The 22,246-nt window shown below is 42.4% G+C and overlaps 1 protein-coding gene across 3 annotated transcripts in view; it reads right to left on the minus strand.

Moving 5' to 3' along the window:
• Positions 1-22,246, minus strand: part of Dip2a (disco interacting protein 2 homolog A) — an 80,314-nt gene that overhangs the window by 50,493 nt on the left and 7,575 nt on the right. For 2 of the 3 annotated variants that reach the window (XM_055606961.1, XM_055606962.1), the window contains exons 2-6: positions 14,430-14,501; positions 8,688-8,804; positions 6,884-7,003; positions 5,280-5,507; positions 633-761 (exon numbers count right to left, since the gene is read on the minus strand). In XM_055606961.1, coding sequence (XP_055462936.1) covers positions 633-761; positions 5,280-5,507; positions 6,884-7,003; positions 8,688-8,804; positions 14,430-14,501 — 666 coding nt within the window. The remainder of the gene's footprint in view (positions 1-632; positions 762-5,279; positions 5,508-6,883; positions 7,004-8,687; positions 8,805-14,429; positions 14,502-22,246) is intronic. The other variant, XM_055606963.1, reaches the window with a different exon arrangement.

The following is a 22,246-nucleotide window of genomic DNA, read 5'->3' on the forward strand; positions in this document are numbered from 1 at the left end:
TCCTACCCTGTGACAGATTTCAAAACACGAGCATCCTCAGCTTTGCTCTTCATTTTTAACATTATTATGGCTATTTAAGGTTCCTATGAATTTTTATATGAGTTTATTTCTGAAAATCACTAAGGTTTTCATAGGGATTACATGATGAATTTATAGATTGCTTAGAGCGTGTACTGAGTCTTATATTTATTCTTTCTTTCCTCCTACTTTGTTCTTTTTCGACTTAAGGAAACCCCTAGAACATGAGCTCGGACTTTTTATTTTCTAGTATTAGTGTTTGAAGCTCTAAATCGCCTGACATTGTTCTCTGAGTCTGCACCAACTGCAAAGGCTGCCGAGGATATGAGGCACAGTACTCAGGTGCCTTGCCAACTGTCAGTATAGACTGTTTCCACAGCTGCTCATTTCCTTCTCCTCCAGTTAGGAGGGGACACGATGCCCAGATGTTTCCAAATGTTCTTCTATATGGTGTGTTCTATGGGAACATTCACTGCACACTGGTTTCGGTTTATTTGCACAGAAGAATCATAAATGACTCGGCTTCATTAGAGAAAGGGAATACACAAAGACCATGTTAAATACCATAGAGGCCTGTGCTCTGTTGTTTCAGAAAGGAGAGAAGAGTGTCTTACCGTCCGCGGTTTCCAGCACATTCCTGCCGTGCCCACGAGGGATACCTCTCACACAGGCCACCTGTGGACGCTCACAATGTGCATGCTCCACAAGCCCAGTGGTGACATCCGGCGGGGCAGAGTGCAGATCTGATTTTTTGAAAACATACCCAGATAACAGTGGTTAATCCAACAAGCATTAAGTTTTTATTTGAACCTGTCAGGCTAAAGTTTCATTGTCTGAGCTCTAAGCACTGGATTATGGTACCCTGGACAGTTCTCTTTTCCTGGCTAAACAGTCATTCAGGACTTTCTGCACCCCCTTGGAAGGCAGCTCAACTCAACTCCTCCAATGATACAGAGCTAGAACCATCAACCATATTACAAAGTGCAAAGAAAACTTGGCTATTTATACAATTGCCTAACAAGATCTTAGTTGGAAAGTTTCCCTCAAGAAAACAAAAATTAATTTAAAATAAGATGCTACTGATTGCTTTTTGCTACATTATGAAAAACAACCAGCCTTCTGAAGTAGTCTGGATGTTATGAAGACATCATCTTTGTAGGCCTAAGAATAAGAGTAGAAAAACTAGGGGATGGAAAGATGGCTCAGCACGAAAGAGCACTTGTTGCTCCTGCAGAAGACCCAAGTTCAGTTCCCAGCACCCACAGGACAGCTCACAACTGTCTATAACTCCAGCTCCAGAAGATCCAACACCTTCTTCCGGCCCCCTTGGACATCGTGTGCTCATAGGAGATATACATATATGCAGGCAAAAAAAAATCATACACATAAAATAAAAAAATCTTTTTTAAAAAGTACAGAAACTGGTCAGGCATTAAACATGCCTTTAATACCAGTACCTCAGGAGACACGGACAGGCAGATCTAAGTTCAAGGCAAGCCTGATCTACAAGTTCCAGGCCAGTCAGAGTTACTTGGTGAGACCCTGTGTCTAGAAGATTTTTTTAAATTGAATGCAAAAACCAAAATTGTCCTATATTCTAGTTAAAAATTTCTGCAATGATCCAGATGCACCTGTAAGTGATGCATACCTGTAAGTCCAACTTTTGTAAGGCAGAGACAGAAGAGAAGGGTCTCAAGTTCAAGACCAGCCTGTGTAGTTATAGCACAACCCATCTCAAATAAACAAAATATTTTCAATATCAAGAAAAAAACAATCAACTTAATCAATTAATGCTACATTTAAGACAAATTACATAAACTTTAATTTAAATTAGTCTTTTCATTTTCCCAACATATTTTTTGTTTAATTTTCATGGAACAGTACTTTGATCTGTTCCAAACAAATACTGACTACAATTTGCTATGGAATTTTCATTACTATTGGACCTAATGCTACAAAAGGAATCTCAGTGGAGCAACATGAATGTGGCATTGTACCATACATTGAATGCCAACAGTCAACACAGTGAGCCTATATGACAAGCGTGGGTAATCTGCAGTATTTAAACCCATGTGCTGTTCAGCTCTTTACGGCACTCTTAAGACTCTGAGGTTTCAATTCTGATCATCTACCATTTTATTAACTTGGATAATATTTAAATCAAGATACAAATGTATAGAAAGAAAGAAAAACATATAAAAGAAAAACATAAACTTGCTATTTATATAACAGAATATACTTTTTGAAAAAAAAATCTAAAACTTCAATGGTGTTTTTCACAATCCTTGGAAAGGCCTGGTGATGAGCAAACTAGCATTTTAAAGTATGATTATCAGGAAGATCTTTCAGTTTATAAAGAAAGATCCCTGCGCTTCCAAACCTAGCAAAACGAATAATGATTTTTAAAGCATATATGGAAAGATGATAACATATATTACAAAGTAGTTTTTAAAACAGCTACATAAAACTAAATTTTGCTCTTCAAAACACTTGAAGATGATGTTTATATCTTTGTCAAAATGTTGAATGTATTTTATTTCCTTAATCCAAAAACGGAAACTAATGCTTAAAAATACTCTTTACTTAGTAAGTTCCACTTCAAAATTGTTACTTATATATTATTCTTTCTATACTTTTCATTAGTTCAGTGAGGAAAAGCAATTTAGAGCAAGAAGCTCCAATGATGGTTTTGTAATGAGGACAGGGAAGGTGCACCAACCTGAGTGTCCCCTGCACCAGTGACCTAAGGGCTTTGTGTCTCAGAAACCAGACTAGCATGAATTTGGGACATTTGCATGATTACTAGTTAAGCACTCCTAACCGAAAGTCTGAAGCGTTCTAATGCGCTGCTCTGAATTTCAGCTTCGAGGTTAAGGAAGCTACACCTATATTTAGAAATCAAGTTAAGAGCCACTGAGATGGCTCTGTGGATAAAAGCACTTGCCATGAACTCTGACCTGAGTTCAATCCCTGGAACACACAGGAGGAGGGAAATGACTTCCACATGCACACGCACAAAAAAAAATAACAAAACACTGGAGAGCTGGGTCACCGGTAAAGGCAATTTCCACCAAGCCTGACAATCTGGGTTCAATCATGTTTGTTACCTGTGCTCTTCAGTAACTGAACAGCATATCAAAACTACATTTGCAGTAAGGTATTAGAATCCAAGTTCAGATTTTTTTTTTAACTGAGTAGAATCAATCACAGAGCATCTGTGCTAAGCCAAGCACGTGTGAAAGGGAAAGGGGCCCTCACAGCATAGCTTCAGGACAAAGGATGGATCACCACCCCCCATCCTTACAGACACCGATAGCCCCATCCTCTTCCGAGAATGAACACAGCTAACTTCCATACTCAGAGTGAGTTCTTAAGGCATCCATAAGTGTAAGCACAGGAGCCTGAGGGCTGTCTGACTGAATGCTGCGGGCTGTGAGTAGCCTGGCATGCTAAACGTGACCAAGAAATAACAGCCTGGCAGGAACAAGCCTCTAATGCTGTGTTCTCCTGAGTCCTGTCCCCTTAGAAAGAGCTTCAGACAGCAGAGACAGGAAGCTGGGCATTACTCAGTGGGCAAGTGGGCATGTTGGGCAAGCATGAGGGCCTGAGTTCAGATCCCAGGACCCACACAAAATGCACAGATATAATCCCAGAACTGGGTGTTCAGTGGGGCTGCTGGCAACCAGCCTCATTTCCAGGATCAGTGAGAGATCCTGTTTCAAGTGTGAAGGGCAGACAGCTGCAGGATAATCAGTGTTCTTAACTGGCCTCCTATATATATATACCTATAGAGGTGTCTGTGTGCATGCCCACACACAGGTGATTGAACACACATACACACACCACTAAATAAATAAATAACTGTAAGACAAAAACAAAACAGAAGCCTCCAGATAAACAGGAAAGCAAAGTAATGGCTGCTTTCCTATTCCAGACTATCAAGATTCCTTGAGGAAAGGTAGGCTGCAGCCATCGGCCACAGAGAAGTAAGCAAGCCACAGACACCCTGGAGGCAGCGGTTTTAATGGCTAGCTACTCTTGTGGCCCAGCTATTCATGCAGCTGCCCTGTGAGCAAGAACCTCAATGTGGCAGAGGAACCACAGTTTCCCCACGATAAGCACTGCAGTGGAAAACAGATGTTCAACAAGTAATCAGAAACTGTACAGGGACTCAGTAAACAAAAATCAAAGAAGCCACAGAGAGGCTCCACAGAGGATGTTGAGACAAACCACAGGCTAGCAGAAGAAACACCACCATTCACCCCTAATCCAGCTAGCATACCACAGAACACCACCTACCATGGCTTTCAGAAACCTTTACTGTTCCACCAGTCAGTCGTGATACACTGTTCCATGCCCAGCTTTAAGAAGAGAAAATGAAGAGGCAACAAGAACACTGGTACTAGCACCCTTTCCCACTAAGCAATGTGTGATCTCTTAACCAATGAGCCATCTCTCCAGCCCAGCAATGTGCGATCTCAGGTAAGCTACACTCATTTGATTTTTTTTCTTCTTTCTTCATCTAGGAAAACAAGGGATGAGATAAGTCTTTAATGTGAATGGCCTTTTAAGATATGAGGACATGAGTGTCTTCACATACAGCTGATCACACAACTACTTATATGCAGGGTTCCGAATGGTTCAAGGCATCATTTGTTTCTAAGACACTGTCATCCAAGAGCTTTATGACTAAGAGGACTGTATCTTTAAGACTGGCTTTGACTGACATCTTGTTTTTAGGAAGAGGACTATGTATAGGAAGAAAGATCAGACCAAAGCTAAAGCCTTAGCCCCTGTATCAGGCACATATGCAGCCACAGAAAAACAGTGACAAGAGAGCCAGGCTCAGGGTGGCTGTCACAACCACCTGAAAAACAGGAAAGGACAAAAGGACATCAAGAGAACAGCATGTTGCTGAGGACTGGGGCACACCCCACCAGTCGGGAACTGCCAGGCCACAGAATTACAGGAGCGCTTCTGTCCCTAAAAGACACATTTCAGATAAGAAAGAGGTGGATCTGGATAGACACGGAAATTTAGCAACAGAGCCTTTCTGTTCCACTTCACTGGGTGCCAGGCTCTCCGAGGGTGACCCCATTGTGTCAAATGTGATTATTAAGAGCTAAAACTCAGCTGATAACTCAGGCAGACAAGGCATCATGGGACATCTGGCTCATGACCTCAGTCACTTGACAGTAGCCCTCTGTCCCGGACACTTCTGACCCTTCCCAGTTGGCGGGGCTAAGGCAGCTGTTACTGACCTATGTGGGCGTGGGCCGTGAGGCCTGCAAGCGCAGTGGTGGCACTAGGAGCAGCGGCAGGTCTCCCTCCCGGGTGGGATGAGGTGGAGGATGCGGAGGATGAGGTGGACGAGCCCTGAATGACCCTGTCGAGCCAGGGCTCGATGCTGGAATGGCTCTGGAGCAGAGTGGAGGTGAGTCTCCCAGGTCGCCGTAAAGAACCCTCATCTTCTGAGGCAGATGACGTGTCTGTGATCAAAATAACGATGACAAGCATGATGTAGAGATGGGTCAAGAGAGGGAAAAGGCCTCTCACTTGTCTCCAGGCCTGGAGCACAGCTCTCCTCTGTAGGACAAGTGGGCACCTCAAAGGTCACCTCCAGTTCAGAAGGGCACTAAAGTCCTACTTCTGGGAATTGATCCCATGAGTCCCAAGCTCCCCAGAGAGGCCGTGGCCTCAGGATATCACACGCAAGGAATGAAAACAGCTCTCTGCCCCCTAGACCTAGAAGCCCCAACTGTGCTCTGGAGTGCCCAGCGCTCACTGCTGTCCATCCACACAGCCTGATACCACATCCACAGAGCAGCATCCTACAGGTGCCCAGCCACAGCCCACACCACTTATCGTAGCCTGTGCGTGAATGCCGCAGCGATGCCGTTGAGGGAGACTGTAGCCCTGCCTACATCGATGTGCATAGGGAAAACAGCAGAGGGAACTCTGGAAAGAATTCTTTCCTCAACATAGTAGCTTCAGCTCATAAAGTTATTGTGAGCTAAGGACCCATCACGTCGGCATGCCTGCGTTTTATTACGGGTGTACAGTCATTAAAAACGTTTTTTACTGTTGGCTAGTGGCTGCAGCTTTATTAGCAGAAACAATGTGACAATAATTTCCAAAGACTTCCCTCAACAATAAGCTTTTCCCCAACCCAAACTACCAAGCTACCTTGTAAATTGTGTGTGTTACAGTATTTTACCATTTTAATAATTCTAACTGCATCCAGTAAAAAAATGACTGTCGACTTTTTTTTTTAACTTAGTAACATGAGGGGTGGCTATAGAAATGCATGGGTGTGAAGCCACCAGACCTCAGCACCTCAGCCCAGTTTCACAGGACACTGAAGAGACACTTCATCTATACATTCTTATTTCTAGTGGTAACAAGAATGACAAAAAGATCCCCAAACTCTCCAAATAGGCACCCTAAATGGTCCTGCTGGAGATGGGGCACCTGGAGACGGGGTGAGGAGGACAGTGGAACAACAGATAAAGGGCATGAATTAGGATAAGTTTAAAATTCAGTTCAGGAACTTTGCACATTCTACCAAGTGCCTGTTTTCAGTTCATCTCCTTACTAAAAGATATAAATAGCATGTTACTTTTTTAAGTAAAATCCACACAAAAATCCCATTACAATACAAATATCCACTTGGATAAGAAAAACACCAAGTATACTATAGATTCTTAGGTAAGGAATATGCACATGTGTAAACATTCTTAATTTCTAAATTTCTCAAGCCTATACTACAGGCTACAAGGATATTCCAATTCAATGAAAATAAATATTATACTACCAGGCCTGTGACACACTTGTTGGAGTCCCTCCTGGTGACATAAGTTACTACCTGGAGGAGTACAGGTCTCCACGGATGAATGCACAAGGACAGACCGCCTCTTGGAGGGCATCGGCACCTTCCTCTCTTTGTATTTGGCCAGAGCTGCTTGCACGGCTTCTGTGTGAACATCTGCACGGGGACAATAGCAGCAGGAGGTGTTTTTACTACAGTGGTTACAATCGGTTTTGATGTTTGTTTACCCTGGGCAGGAGAAATGGTTCTGCCTGCCTACTCACCCCTGGATCTCAGACTTTCCCTAAATATTAGTTTGTTTGAGTACTCAACTTTTGAGCTGGAGAAATACTTCCAGCTTTTTTTTTTTTTGGTAAAGGCTGTGGACCACCAGAGGTTCACTGGCCAGCCCCAGCCTAGCTGATCAGTAAGTCAACCAGTAGGCTCACCAGAGAGAAAGTAATCAAGTGGGCATATTTTGAAAACAGTGACCTAAAAAATCAATGTCAGCACTCTGAGCATTTTGGTTAAGTTCCCACTAAGGATGTTTCAATGTTTATGCAATATATGCATTAGTCAAGTCATCTATTGTTTAAAAAATTAAGTGTATTGTGATTAAGAAAGACATCCAGCATCAACTTCTGGCCTCCACATGCTTGCACAGGCATGTGCACTGAACACACAGATGCACAGGTCAGCTGGCTCACATGCACAGCTCAGTTGGTAGAATACTTGCACAGCATGTATGAATCCCCGGCTTCCAACCCCAGTACCACATAAGCCGGGCATTTTGATATGACCATGGCATTAGTCCCAGAGATGGAAGCAAAAGGATCAGGAGTTAAGACATTCTCCAATACATAGTAAGTTCCAGGCCAGCTCAAGCTACAATGAGATTGAGAACATGTCTCAAAATAAAGGGGGTAGAAGGGTACACTGGCTTAGCAAGTAAAAGTACTATTACCACCAAGCCTGACAACTTGTTTGATCCCTAGAACCTACGAAGTGGACATAAAAGCAAGATAAAGTAAATTTAAATATTATTTAAATACTTATAAAAGGCATTGCCAAATAGTGGGAAATTTTAATTAAAAGAAAATGTAAATTATGCTAGTTAAACAGTTACTTCCATATACATAGCTGTTCCTGAGCTGTCCTAGAGCTTTCGGTGGAGAAGCAGGTACAGACAGTAAGCATGCTGTCCTGGTAGGCAGGAGGGAAAGAGTTCTCTAGAGACTAGAGAGATGGCTTAGTCAGTAAATGGCCTGCATTGCAAGCACAGGGATCCGGGACTCAGCGTGCACTTAGAGTCCCAGTTCTAGGAGGTAGTGACAAGATGGCTAGACTCACTGGCCTGTCAGGCTGGCCTACGTGGCCAGTTCAAAGCTAAAAGGGAAGAAAAGGAAAAAGAAGTAGACAGCATGTGCACATGCATACATGCGCATACATGTACTCGCATGCACACACACACACAAACTCTGCATGCAAGCAACCTCTGAGAAAAGCGAGACGTTAAGATAAACTAGGCGGGCAGTGCTTTGTGGCGCACGCCTTTAATCCCAGCACTTGGGGAGGCAGAGGCAGGCAGATCACTGTGAATTCAAGAGAAGCCTGGTCTACAAAGCGAGTCCAGGACAGCCAAGGCTACACAGAGAAACCCTGTCTTGAAAAAAACAAAAACAAACCTATCTGAAAGTTCCACTTTCTTGAACAATACAATAAATGTCAAGTGAAAAATAACTACTTCTTTGGTGGACATTCTAGCAAAGAAAAGGCAAGCAAAAGCCTCAGTAGTCAGAACAGTGTCCTGCCTGCTGCTACCCCACCTCCTGCTCCTGCACTTCCAGAGCTGTGAACCTACCTGACCGGAAGCGCTCATCCCTGGAGTTGGTAGCCCGAGACTTCTGTGGTTTAGATGGAGCTGCGGTCAGCAAGGGCCCAGGAATTCTATTCTCTGTTTGCAGACATGGGTCTACTCCTGAAACACAGTTTTACACCTCGTGTAAACCATTTGCTTTCCCAGTATAAGGAGCTCCAGTTAGAACAGTGTGTTTTTCTGATACAGCCATAGTGCCTAGTGCACTCCTCCTTCCTGGTATAGCTCCTGTAGCACAAAGGAGCCTCCGGCTTGGGATTAAGTGCCACAAACATGGGCCAGCGCAACGTCCACGTCCAGGCTACCTTCTCCCCATACCACTACCCTAGTTTAGCCTCTGGTTGATAACTGTAAAGATAACTACATCCTCATGGTGTCCTTGACAACATGGTACATCAGTTTAAGTCTGATGTGTCAGTCACAGATCTCCAAGAACTGGTTCCTGCATGCATTCCGGCTGCTCCATAAATTGGCTGTGTTGCTTGTTACTATTATGGCCCACAGGGTCATCAGACTCTAAGTGAGGAACAGCCCACCAACCATCACTAGGTAGCTGTTAAATAAAAGAACAAGCAGAGAGATGGAGACTAAAACACCAAGAATAATACTGAACAACTTCAGTGCATGGACTGCTCAGAGGCAAGCAACCTAGACAAGTCAGCAGCACCACTGTGGGCTCTGTCTTCAAATCTGGGACAGACAAACAGACAGACAGAGACCACATCATCTACTCTCCACACATCCTCAGCCAGCCAATGGGCTCACAGTGATAGTACCCTGACATAGAATAGCACCCACCGCTAGGACACACAACAGTGAGAAATAGCAGGGTGCAGATAGCATGGTCACTAAATGACGCCTCTGGTCTCCTTCCTAATGTGCTAATTCCAATACTTATCCTGGAACAGCACAGAGCAAAGCCTTCAGCTGAGACTCAATGAGAATGAGCTTGATAGCAGCAGCTTTGTTTGAAAATACCTCGTAAGATGAACCAGCAGAGAATCCAGTCTCTCTGGCTCCTCCAGTCCTGACCACACCCCCAGGACAAGCAGAGTCCATCCTGACATCCTGGGTCAGTGTCCCTCACAGCAACACAGTGACAGAAGTAGCAGTACCTGATGTCTAAGGCTGGTCTCACAAAGCAGCATCTCTCTGCCTGGCTTAGCTATGCCTGTAAAGGCCAATGTGCTGATGCCAGGCACTTAAAGAGCCTTCTGAGAAACAGGAAAGGGAGGCAGGTGACGGGAGCCTCCCAGCCCAGAAGCCAAAGAGGAGACGCTCAGAGGACACCTGCTGAGACTCAGCCTCTCAACCACAGGTGCTCACCTCTGAGCTGGCCCAAACCACAGGTCTGTGAGCATAACAGGTTGTGGTGCTGTCTAGCACGGCTGGTTATACAGCACCGGAGCCTAAGAAGGGCTGCTCCAGAGCTCTACACTTAACTGTCCAAACCTGAGCACGTGCACACACACAAACATACATGCGCAAACAGAGATACATGACAGAATATCTGAACAGGGGCGAAAAAAACTTACCAAGTGAAAAAACTACCTCAGAGTTTCACTGAGGTACGCACTGAGGATTATAAAGTGGGACATTGCACAGTGATGTATATGTATATTCTAAAACATGGGTGGTTTGGTTCTCTAGATAGATTATTATTCAACAAAGACAACAAAGACTGACTGGAATTTACTGGAAAGCGGGAAGCTTTTATCGTTTGCTGGATTTTTGTTTTGTTTGGAGACAGGGTCCCAGTGTATCCCTAGCCAGTCTGAAACTTGCTATGTAGACAAGGCTGTTCTTGAACTCACAGAATTCAAAAAGATCTACCCTGCCTCTGCCACCCAAGTAGTAGGACGGAAGACACTAGACACTACACTATACTTAAGTGTGTTTTGTTTTATATTATTGTTGAGGTGGGGAGTGCACATGAGTTCAGGTGCCCGTGGAAGCCAGAAGAGGGCGTCCGATCTCCCTGGAGCTGGAGTTCCAGGTGGTTGTGGGCTCCGTGATGTGGGAAACTGCACCCCGGTCCTCTGTGATAGCAGGGCATGCTCTTATTTCCTGAGCATCTCTCCAGCCCCAAGAAGATCCGCTTCTCATCTTAGCAGAGGTCAAGAGATAACCCTCCAGCAAGGTTGCAGCTACAATCCTACAAGCAATGTATGTAGGTACTCTATCCTCACACGTTTCTCAGCACAGAGTCGAGAGAAAGCATGAGACTCCTTCCAACCTAAGAGGACAGTTCCCTTTGTCTTTCCACGTCTGCTGGTTGAACATGATTTCATGTTTACTGCCCACTTATGTCTCTCTCCTGTTCTTTGAATTTCTTTCATCTACTTAAGGAATTTATGTTTTTTTCGTATGTTTAGGTAATTGGCCATTTCTTCCAAAGATATTTTATGAGCCCAATATATTCTGTATTTTTCTTGGTAAATGTATCACTAAGTATTTGACAATGTATTTTCATTTAAAATCAATTTTTCCCATTTTAAAACAGAACTATTGAAAGATAAACACTACTTATCACATATTCTCTAAAGTTAAAATAGCAAAAAAAACCAAAAATTCTTACTAATTTTGGTATCTAAACAAACAGCCTTCCAAGCACACAGTGATGTCCCTGGACACAAAGACCCCTCCTTTTATTCTCTGGTATTTCCCCTGTTTTGTTTCCCCACCTCATGATATCAACTGTAACCAACAAAACTGTGTGGTGTGAGGGGGAAACCAGCATCCGTCATACCTTTGCTGGGAATGAAAACTATTTAATGGCTGTTAGTAATTTTTGGAAAAATAGGCTTTAAGATGTTCTAAGTTTCCTTCAATTCAAATTTTAGTGTGGCTCTTACTGTTTGTTTGTCTCTCCAGTATGCAGATGTGGCTGTCCTGGAACTATGTGGCCCAGACTGGCCTCCAATTCACAGAGCACCATCTGCATCCGCCTCCTGAATGCTGGGATTTAAGGGGTGTGCCACCACACCCTCTGTTTTACTGTTTCTGTTTTGAATGAACAAATAGCAGTACGTAGCCAGCATCCTCAACATTCTTCTGTTGTTTATAAATCTACCAATACAGGTAGTATAAAGCAGGTGCAGTTTAAGAAGCAACACACAGGGGAAAATGTAGCCACTGCAGGTTTAAGAAGGAAAGCATGGGGGCTGGAGAGGTGGTTCAGTGTTTACCAGTTCTTGCTGTTCTTACAGAGGACCCGAGTTTAGTTTCCAGAACCTATGTGACCTCTCACAAGCACCTCTAACTCCAGTTCTAGGAGACGTGACACCCGCTTCCGGCCTTCATGGGCATGTATGTGGGCACAGACACACATACACATACATAAGCAAAACACACAGAGAGAAAAATAAATCTTTTAGGGAAGCGGCAGCAGTAACAGTAATAACAATAGTAATAGCAGCAGTAGTAGTAATATTAAATAAATGGTATTATTTAAGCATGGGCTAACAAGATGGATCTGCAAGTGAAGGTCCTTACTGTACCAGCCTAAGAAGCTGAATTTGATCCTCAGAACCTAAACAGAAAAGCCAAATGTGGTAGCCCACATCTGTAATCCCAGCACTCACGCCTATAAAGAGATAGGAAGACAAAATGGGAAAAATCATCCAGAAGTTCACTGGCTAGCTAGCTACTCTCTGGAGAACAGAAATTAGAGAGACCCTACCTCAACAAAATGGAAGGAAAAGGCACTCTGAGAGTTTTCCTCTGACTATTACATGCATACCATGCTTGAGCACACTCAGATTGTACACACACACACACACACACACACACACATGCTATAAAGTTCTTTCTTAACAAAAAAAAAAAAAAAAAAAAAGAAATAAAGCTTTCAGGTGCCTGAAGGTCATGTGTGGCCTATGTCCAATTTTAATTCTGTTCAATTTTAACCCAGAAATGGTGTGTTCCATTCTAGAAATTAATTTCCTTTTCTTTCTTTAACACCTTCATAAGGGTCTCTGTTATGTTTTCTCATGACTTTACTTACTTATTTTATTATTATAATTACTACTTTTTAAGACAAGGTCTCAATGTATAGCCCTTGCTGACCTATAACTCGCTACATAGACAAGATTGTCCTGGAACTCAAGAGATCCACCTGCCTCTTCCTCCCCAATGTCTGTTTTTAAAGCCGTTGCTGGGCACACTGCTTTCTGATGTCTTCAAAACCATCTGAGGCTTCTCATTGAGGATGTCCAGATGCTCTGGCATTCTATGGTCTGGGTTCTTCCTAGCAAACTGGTTGGAGAACTTGGTAGTTTGGGATCATGATGGACATTCTCGTGTACCTAAAGGAGAACTGTGGCATCACATGACACAGATGGTCCACACTGACTCCAATATGGATATGTCAGGCTTGGTTTTAATCTGCACTTCTCTGATTATCTGAGAGGTTAGGTATTATTATTATCATTATTGTTATTATTGCTGGCTATTTTCTCCTATGAAAAAGGGAGACATGCCTATGTAAGTCTTTGCCATTTTTCTCAACATATTAGGAAATTCAGGCTCTTGATGGCACAGGCTGCCTCCTAGTGCTCAGTTGCCCCATGCCTCATGCTAGCCCCTGGCCATGCAGATGGAGAGCATGGTTACTTCAGAAAGAGCCACGAGGCAGTGCTGTCTGTACATTCTGGGGCTACTTCTTACATCACTTGTGTTATAACCATCCTCCCACAGTCTGCAGTTTGACTGTCAATCTCTTTGATGTACCTTTTGATTAAAAACAATAATAAAGCTATTAAGTTTATTGTACCCTAATGGGTAAATCTTCTGTTTCATGGCCCCTGTCATGGCAGTAGCATCTCCAGAACCTAAGAAACCCTTTCTACCTTGAGATGGCAGCACACCCCTTTAAGAGCTTCCAAAGGCTCTGCAGTTTCTGCCTCTGACTCTCCGGCCTAACACACCTGAAGCTAACTTTGGTGGCTCATTTTATATGTTTTTCACAGGTATGGGGAGTGATGCCAGCACCCTAGCCACACGCCGTCTCTCCTTAACCAAGTCTATATATACGTTATGTGTGCATCTGGGCTGGCCTTTCTGTCCTACTGGCCACCTGCCCTTGAAATGTGACCTATTCTCAGTGATGATGGCCTTTCAGAAACTCTATATATAGTTTTTAATTGCCTAATTTATTTATTTACATAATAACTCTTAATAACTAGCCAGACAACTCCTCCCATCACATTTTGAATCTCTTGACCTTTTTGCTTAAGACATAAATTTTAGAATTAGGTCATGAGGTTCTATTAAAAATTATTCCAAATAATAAATATGCCAAATCCACAAATGAATATGCAAAGAATTAAAAATTTTTCAGTGTGTCCTTGCCTAGTAAGGAAATGTATCAGGCAACTCTATGACCATAAAAATAGAATATGTCCTATTAGGGAGTGAGATCTGTATCACGCTAAAGCTATGAATTATAATCCTGCTCTTGTATTTTATTATCTAATAACAGACATAGTATTCAGCCCTTAATAAAATATGAAACATCTACCAATTTTAAAAATCCAAAATCAGTTCTTGTTATTTTAGTATTATTAGTTATTGTTTGTAGTGTTGGGATTGTACCCAAGACCTGGCACCTGCCGGGCAAGTGTTCTACCACTGAGCCATATCCCTACCCCAATAAAATCAATTCTTAAATCACATTTTCTAAGACGGCACATTTGTTACGACAATAGCAGAAGGTGCTGCCCTTACCTTGAATGAGGGGAATGTAACGAGCCAGCAGCTTTGCCCTTTTCTTTTCATATCCTTTCTGAGTGATATCACCTAAAATAACAATAGGAAAAGAGAATTTCATTACTTGTGGAGTTCCAAAAGTATTTGTGTATATGTGGGAGGGTACACGTGTGTGTATGTGTGTGAGTGTGCACGCATGTGTAGACATGTGGAGGCCAGAGGTCAACCTGAGGTACTTCTAACCATTCACCTTGTTTTTGAGACAGGGTCTGTCTCTCACCAGCCTGGGACTAATCAAGAAGGCTGGGCTGGTTGGCTGGCTAGTAGCCCAGGGATCATGGGAATATTTTCTTCTCCACCTCCCCGGCACTGGACTCTCAAGCATGTACCACAACGCCTGTCTTTTTAACCTGGGTTCTAGGGATCAAACTCTGAAACTCATGCTTGTGCAGGAAGCTGGGCTAGAGAAATGGCTCATTGAAGTGGAAATCGGAGATAACCCTGGAAGCTCACAGGCCAGCTAGTCTGGTCTACGCAGCAGTAGGCAACAAGAGACCCTGCCTCAAAGAGCAAATGTGGGCACTGACACATGGGATGGACCTCAGACCTCCACACATGCACTGTCCCCCACTCCCTGAAACACCGAGATTTTTTAAATTTATAATCTAAAAACTGTACATTAATGCTTTCAAGAGGGTTGCTAGATAAGTGAGCGGGGATGAGCCCATAGCACGGAAGGCAGCAAAAAGGTACAGACTACTGACACGTAGCAGTTTAGGCAGATCTCGGGTAGAGTGGAGGAAGCCTGACTCAAAGGCTGTATACCACATATACATTAGTCTACACAATGCCACTCTAGCAAATACAAAACCACAGAACCAAAACAGACAATGGTTGCCAGAAGATAGGGAGGGGACTGAGGGAACAAGAGTCCGGGATGGTGTAAGACTTGCATGACTTGAATCTAGCAGTAATTACACAACTGTATTCACCCAGTCAAAAGCTTACAGAACTGCACACTGGGAAACAGAATCTTACTTATGTAAATAATTCCTTGATTTTTTTTTTTTAAAGGTGATCAACGTCTCCCAGAAACCTGTTAAAAAATAGATCCTGAGGATGGAGAGATGGTTCAGCAGTTAAGAGTGCTTCCTGCCCTTCCTGAGGACCTGAGTTTGGTCCCAGAAACCATGTTATGCAGCTCAGAACTGCCTGCAACTCCTGCTCCAAGGGATCCAATACCCTCTTCTGGCCTCCAAGGGCACAGTCACGTAACACACACTCATACAGACAAACACACACACACACACACACACACACACACACACACACACACACACACGTTTGTATTGAATCTTACAAAAGGCAGACTCTGAGGTCACACCTCACATCAGCAGAATCCACACCCATATTTACCAGACCCTTAAATGACATCTATACAGGTTCAAGTGTCAGAAATAACAGTAAATGGGAACCATAAGCCCAGCCTTCCCCACCCACAGTGCCCTAGATGAGGACTCAGGAAAAGGCCTGCTGTCCTCATAAATTATCATTAAGAAGACAGACAAACCCAAGTCCACACGGCAATGAGGTAGAAAATGCACTTCACATTTTCTCCTTGGTCTTCATCTTCATGAACTACCTGGTTCCGAAACTAGGAGTGCTACTGGTGGATCCTCCATGTTTCTATGAAGATTTTAGACTAGAAATGTATTTTGCAACAATTTTATTACTAGCTTCCAGTATAAATGTATATTAACAGTTTTCACTACTAGCATTTATGTGTGTGTGTTAGTGTTTTCTAAGTCTTCCTCCATCTTCCACTTTCTTCCAAACAAAAAAGTAGAAGGCTGTTGAGTACCAGAAAATACTGCTGTTGAGTGCCCAACCAAGTATTTCCTCTAGAAGTAGCTTTCAATGGGATACTGTAAATGAATGTCACAAATGGTCAATCACTAGCATGGGAAGAGATCAAACTGCAAAATTTGACGTCTGGTTACTACTAAATATATTACTTCCAAACCAAAGCTTGAAGATGTTACATCAAACCATTATGTCAGTGATAATCTGTATTCTGCTTTCATATGTAATCAGCAGCCATTATTTTTACATGCCCAACATGATGGGCATTGGTCCCATGCACACACCACGGCACAGCCATGGTAGGATTCCATAATGGAGTCCTGGCATAAAGCTGGTACGCTGGGGAAGAGGGGACTCAAATCCAAGCTTTCTAAGCCCGAGATCAATTCTTTCATGGGGAACAATAAAACACAAAGAGACAAACAACAAAGCCTTGTTCCCTAGCCATGGCACGAACTGGGGAGGTTCTAATAGGAGACACATAGAGCTACTTATGCCTGAACATCCAGGCATCTGTGGGCTTCGGAAAGAATCACAACTACCACTAGACAGACTTCTCTGGTGGTTCCAGGGTAGGCAGCTGCTTTTCCAGACGTCCAGGGAGGTACAATATGAAGCTGCAGCTGATGGCACTGCTACAGAAACAGGCTTAGGATTCCAAAGTCCATTAAGGCACTATCTTACCATCACGATTTCTATAAACGTACTGCCAAAAGCATTGATTCTACAAAGGTAGGTGGAAAATGCTCTGGGTGATAGCAAGTAACTGGACAGCTTAATTGTCTATCAGAAAAAGAAATCAATTCCTGTCACACATTTTTACTACAGAATCTGTTAGTTATGCAAAAACATCCTGGTACTTGACATGCTGAGGATGGATATCATATGATATATGAATTCCTACCAAATAAAAGAGCAAGCCAAACAACAATATAGAATTACCCTGCTCTGATAAAAGTAAGCAAACATATATACATACATACATAGACACACATATGCATTACATGCACAGAATATATTGCAGGGAGGAACAGCATACCATTACTCCTGTTTGTTTGGCTTCAGGTAGGGTGTGAGACAGATTTCTATTTTTAGTTTCTATACTTCTGAGCATGTTCTTTAGCACAAAGAGCACATGCCCTTTTGTATGTAAGAATGGGAGGCAGAGTTGCTGGCAATGCTTTGGTTACACTAGATGTTACTGAAGAAAACGAAATCAATTCTATTTATTATTTCTGAAACTTCTTATGGACTTAAAATCATTTCAAAATAAAAAGTTTAAAAATATTTGTGGAAAACTGTATAGAATTAGTGTTGTTTTTATTTTACTTTGATTTTATGTATATGAATGTTTGCCTTCATGTTTATATCTGTGCCGTGTGTGGTTGATTCCTGCAGAAAAGGGCATTATATCCTCTGGAACTAGAGTTAGAAACATTTGTGAGCTGCTATGTGGTTGCACAGAACCAAATCCAGATCTTTTGCAAGCACAGCAAAGTGCTCTTAACCACTGAGCCATCTCTTCAGCCCCATGTTCTTCTTTCTAGAGAGACAGAGAGAAAGAGAGAGAAAACAAGAGAACGAGAGAAAGAAAGAGAAAGGAAGGAAGGAAGGAAGGAAGGAAGGAAGGAAGGAAGGAAGGAAGGAAAGAAGGAAGGAAGGAAAGAAGGAAGGAGATCTTTTCTTGCTGAGATCTGCCAGCAATACCTTATGGCCTTATGGTCTGGAAGAATTATTTTCCAGAAGATAATTTAAATTATAAATGCAATCTCTTTAATAGCTATGGGACTAGCTTCAAGTCACTGAGTCTGAGCAGTTACTGGTTATCAGAAATCAATTTGTTTCAGCAGAGCTATTGAACGTACAAGAGTTCTTTGGTATACTCACTCTCTTATCATCCTCTCAACACCTTGTTCGGCCCACAGCAACACTGCCTCTTCCATTTCTAATTTTGGTAATTATGTCTTCGGTGTAACTACACCATAGAAAATTATTCAGCAATAAAAAGAATGGATTACAGACATCTAAAAATATATATATGGATAAATCTCTAAGACATCACACCAAATGAAAGAAGCTATTTTCACAAGGTCTATCTTTGTGACTCTTAAAAAACAAAAGATAAGACAGAAAACATCCATAGTTGCAGGTCTTCAGGGTTAGGGGACATGACCATAAAAGGGTGGCCTGAGGGCTCTTTCCAAACACAAAGTTCTAAATATAAAGTCATAAAACCCACCTTACTGCACAGTTTAAGTTATTTATAGTCAACATTAAAAAGTGAGTATTAAATATGCCTCTTAAGGGTCTACAGGTCTATCTCATTCATTTTTTTAATTAAAAGCAGACTTTGTACATGCTAAGTTTAATAAGTATCTTCTTTTATCTCAAAGTTTTTAAAGGCATGGAAAATGTATTCTCTAAACTGAATATTCACACAGGAGAATTCCACTTATGGTAACAGAAGAATTACGGGGCCCTAAAAAACCTCCCTAATTGTAGCAACTAGGAAGCCTGCATTTTTAAACTTTTTTTTTTTATCTGAAGACATTATAAAACTAGAAAAGAAGCGAAGAGGCTAATTTTCTGCTTTAAGAGTCTGCGGAAGAAACAGTAAAAAGCAGGTCACTGGGCTAAGCAAAACTGTAACCGACGCACACAATGCTCTGAGCTCACCCAACAGAAGGAGGCCTGCTGATCATCTATTGAGGAACTATACTTCAGATATGAATGGAAGTGGAGGATCCAAGCCAGCAAAATGTGTCAGTGGGTGACAGCACTTGCCACCAGACCTGCTGACTTGAGTTTAATCCCTGGAATGCACATAATAGAAGAAAGCAAATTTCTACACGTTGTACCCTGACCTCCACATACATTGACTCTGCCATGGCACACATGCATATACACATAAGCACACATGCACAGACACAGACAGAGGCATGCACACAGAGAGAGAGAGAGAGAGACAGACAGACAGAGACAGAGAGACAGAGATTACTTTGGAAACAAAGAAAATAAAGGCGCTTTCACAGTTCTGGTACCAGCTTTACCCCACTTTATCCATGAGCAGACAATGATATCTTCCTGCATGTGCCCATCCCACATGCCAAAGTGAGAGTAAGCCCACTCTGGAGAGAACATGACATTAACTAGAAGCAAAAATCCACACCACAGACACAAAGTCTAGCACTTGATTAGAAATGACTAGGCATATGGAGCATTAGTAAACTACAGCTAAAAACCATAGAATTTAAAGACCATGTTCAATATATTTTATGAATTAACTAAAAAGCAAGATTATGAATTTAAATAGCTAAAACCTAGGACTGAAAGATACCATCATAAATCCAAGAATAAATTTAATAACTGATGTATGTAAAACCGTAAGTCAAAAACATTACAAAGATAAAGATGACCAAGGAAACATACAGATATGCCACCGGAATTGCAAAGATGGACAGTGTCTTTAATACCAGCTATCTAAGAAGCTGTATAAGAGGATTACAAGTTCAATGCCTGCCCGAGCTACACAGCAAGTTCAAGGCTAACCTGGGCAACTTAGTGAGATTCTATCTCTGTAAAAGAAAATTTTTTCTTAAAGAGCTACATATATAACTCAGTGGAAGGATTCCTACCTGTATAGTATACACAGGGTCCAAGGTTTAATCCTATACCACCACCACAAAACAACAAAATATCTATTTGGATCTTTAAAGTCATTTTATGTAATTCTTCTAAAATTCTTGAAGGTACTTTCTGTGAAAACTGACAAGCTGATTCTAAACTGTTATGTGGAAACACAAAGGGCCAAATTACTTATATCAAATTGGAAAAACAAAGCAGACTAAAAGGACAGAGTAAATGTTCCGAATGTAAAGACTTGTTATGCTGTAGCACAGAGTAGAGCCGCTACTAAAATAGATAAGTGGGGGCCAGAGGAGAAGCTGTTCCAACAACGAGAAGGTGGTCACTTCCGTGAGTGTCCCACAACCAAAAACACACATGGGGCAGCAATGAAGACTCTTCTTTCATACCGTATAAAGAATTCATTTCCATTCACATTGAAATGTAAAACATAAGACATCAAAAGTTTGTTGTTGTTATTTTTTTTTTTTAAATCACATACGGAAGCTGGGCATGGTGGTGCATGCCTTTAATCCCAGCAAGTGGGAAGCAGAGGCAGGTTTCAGAACAACCAGGTCTACAGAGAAACCCTGTCTTGAAAACAAACAAACAAACAAATAAACAAACAAATCACACATATCTTCACAGCCATGAAGCAAGGAAAGAACTTCAAACCTGGATATAAAGGACACTGATCATACTGGAAGAAATAAAACAGTTCAGACCTTCAATATAGAGAATAATCTAAGGTGAAAAGATACAACTGTGAAAATGCTTTCTCCTCTATGACTATCACAAAGCGAGACTAGATTAGCTTCCTGTGACTACTGGAACAAATTACCATGAACTTGGAGAAAATGAACAAAAGGAAATTTATTCTCATCTCATGGGTCTATATGTCTAATATCCAAAATTAGTTCCAATGAGCCAGAAGTCGGTGGCAGAAGGGCTACCCTCCCTCTGGAGACTCTGGAGAGGATTCATTGCTTGACTCCTCCATCTTTGGGGGTGCTGACATTCTCTGGCTTGTGCCTGCCTCACTGCAGCCTATCTTGGTACTTATATGACCCCCCCCCCCCCCCCTTTGTGTGTGTGTGTAACCTTCCCTCTGTCTCTTTCGTCCAAAGATACTTGTAATGGCTTTCAGGACCCACCACAAACCATGCATAACTCAGGTCAGGACCCTTGAACACATCTACAAGGCTTAAAAGTATGATTTTAGGTGGAGAGATGGCTCAAAGGTTAAAAGCACTTGCTGTTTTCACAGAAGACCCAGGTCCAGTTCCTAGCATCCACGTGGCTGCTTCCCACCATTGGTAACTCTAGTTTCAGGAGCTCCTGTGCCCTCTACTGGCCTCGGTGGGAACCACGTATATGCAACAGTGCACTCACATCCTCCGTGCAGGCAAAAACCAAAACAAAACGACAAACTCATACATATAACATAAAAAATACGATTTTCTTAAAACTCTGGCAAAGTAAATACGATCGTGTTGGTGTAGAGACGTTTACCTGAGGTGTGTCAAGGAAGAGTGTGAATCGTTTCTAAGAGCACAGAGAAACTAAACTTTACCTGTATCTGCATCCATGTATCTACACTTACATCAGAGTCTACATCTGTGTTTAAACGGGGTTCCCACCTCAGTACTCAGGACCTTCCCCTGGTGTCAGTTATCAGGTCCTAAACCCAGAATAGGGAGTAGGATTTCTACACAAGCACATATTAGAGAATAACCCTCCTCTTCTTCAGGTGAATGCCAGTTCTGCGGGGGCTGGAGGGACTGTGGGAGGGCTTCCGGCCCTTCTGTCTTCCTGTGCTCCATGAACGTGGTCCTCCTACAGAACAGGTCTTCACCTACACTGGAACTTTACATCTGCAGAGTCCTAAAATTTCCCCTGGTTTCTCATTTTGGTTTAAAGTCACTCCTCCTCCTTAAATGCCTTTCCTCTTTAGCCTCAAGACCTCCTGATCCTCAACAGATAGATTCACCCTCACCCGACTGTCCTCCATTATCTGCCCTTAACACTTACCATGATCTGAAGTTTCCATTTGTTTTTATTAACATCACCGTCCCTCAAAGTGCACATCCGTGTCAGCACATACTTCAGGGCAACAATGAATGAAACGCCCATCTGTGGCTCAGATCTCTCCTTAAAGTTCAGGCTGACACATTATAATTCACACACTTCCCGGGGTTCTGTTCAGGCAGGTTCTTTCTTGAACTTCTCACGTCTTCACGTGTGTTTCCCATCAGAGTCTGCCGTCTGTGACTCTGCCCACCTCATGATTACATATGCAGCACTGCGAGCCCAAAGCCTTCATTTCTCTCTCCAACTCTGCACCCTCA

This window comes from Psammomys obesus, unplaced genomic scaffold, assembly GCF_907164565.1.
Source record: "Psammomys obesus unplaced genomic scaffold, mPsaObe1.curated_primary_1811, whole genome shotgun sequence".
Classification (NCBI taxonomy): domain Eukaryota; kingdom Metazoa; phylum Chordata; class Mammalia; order Rodentia; family Muridae; genus Psammomys; species Psammomys obesus.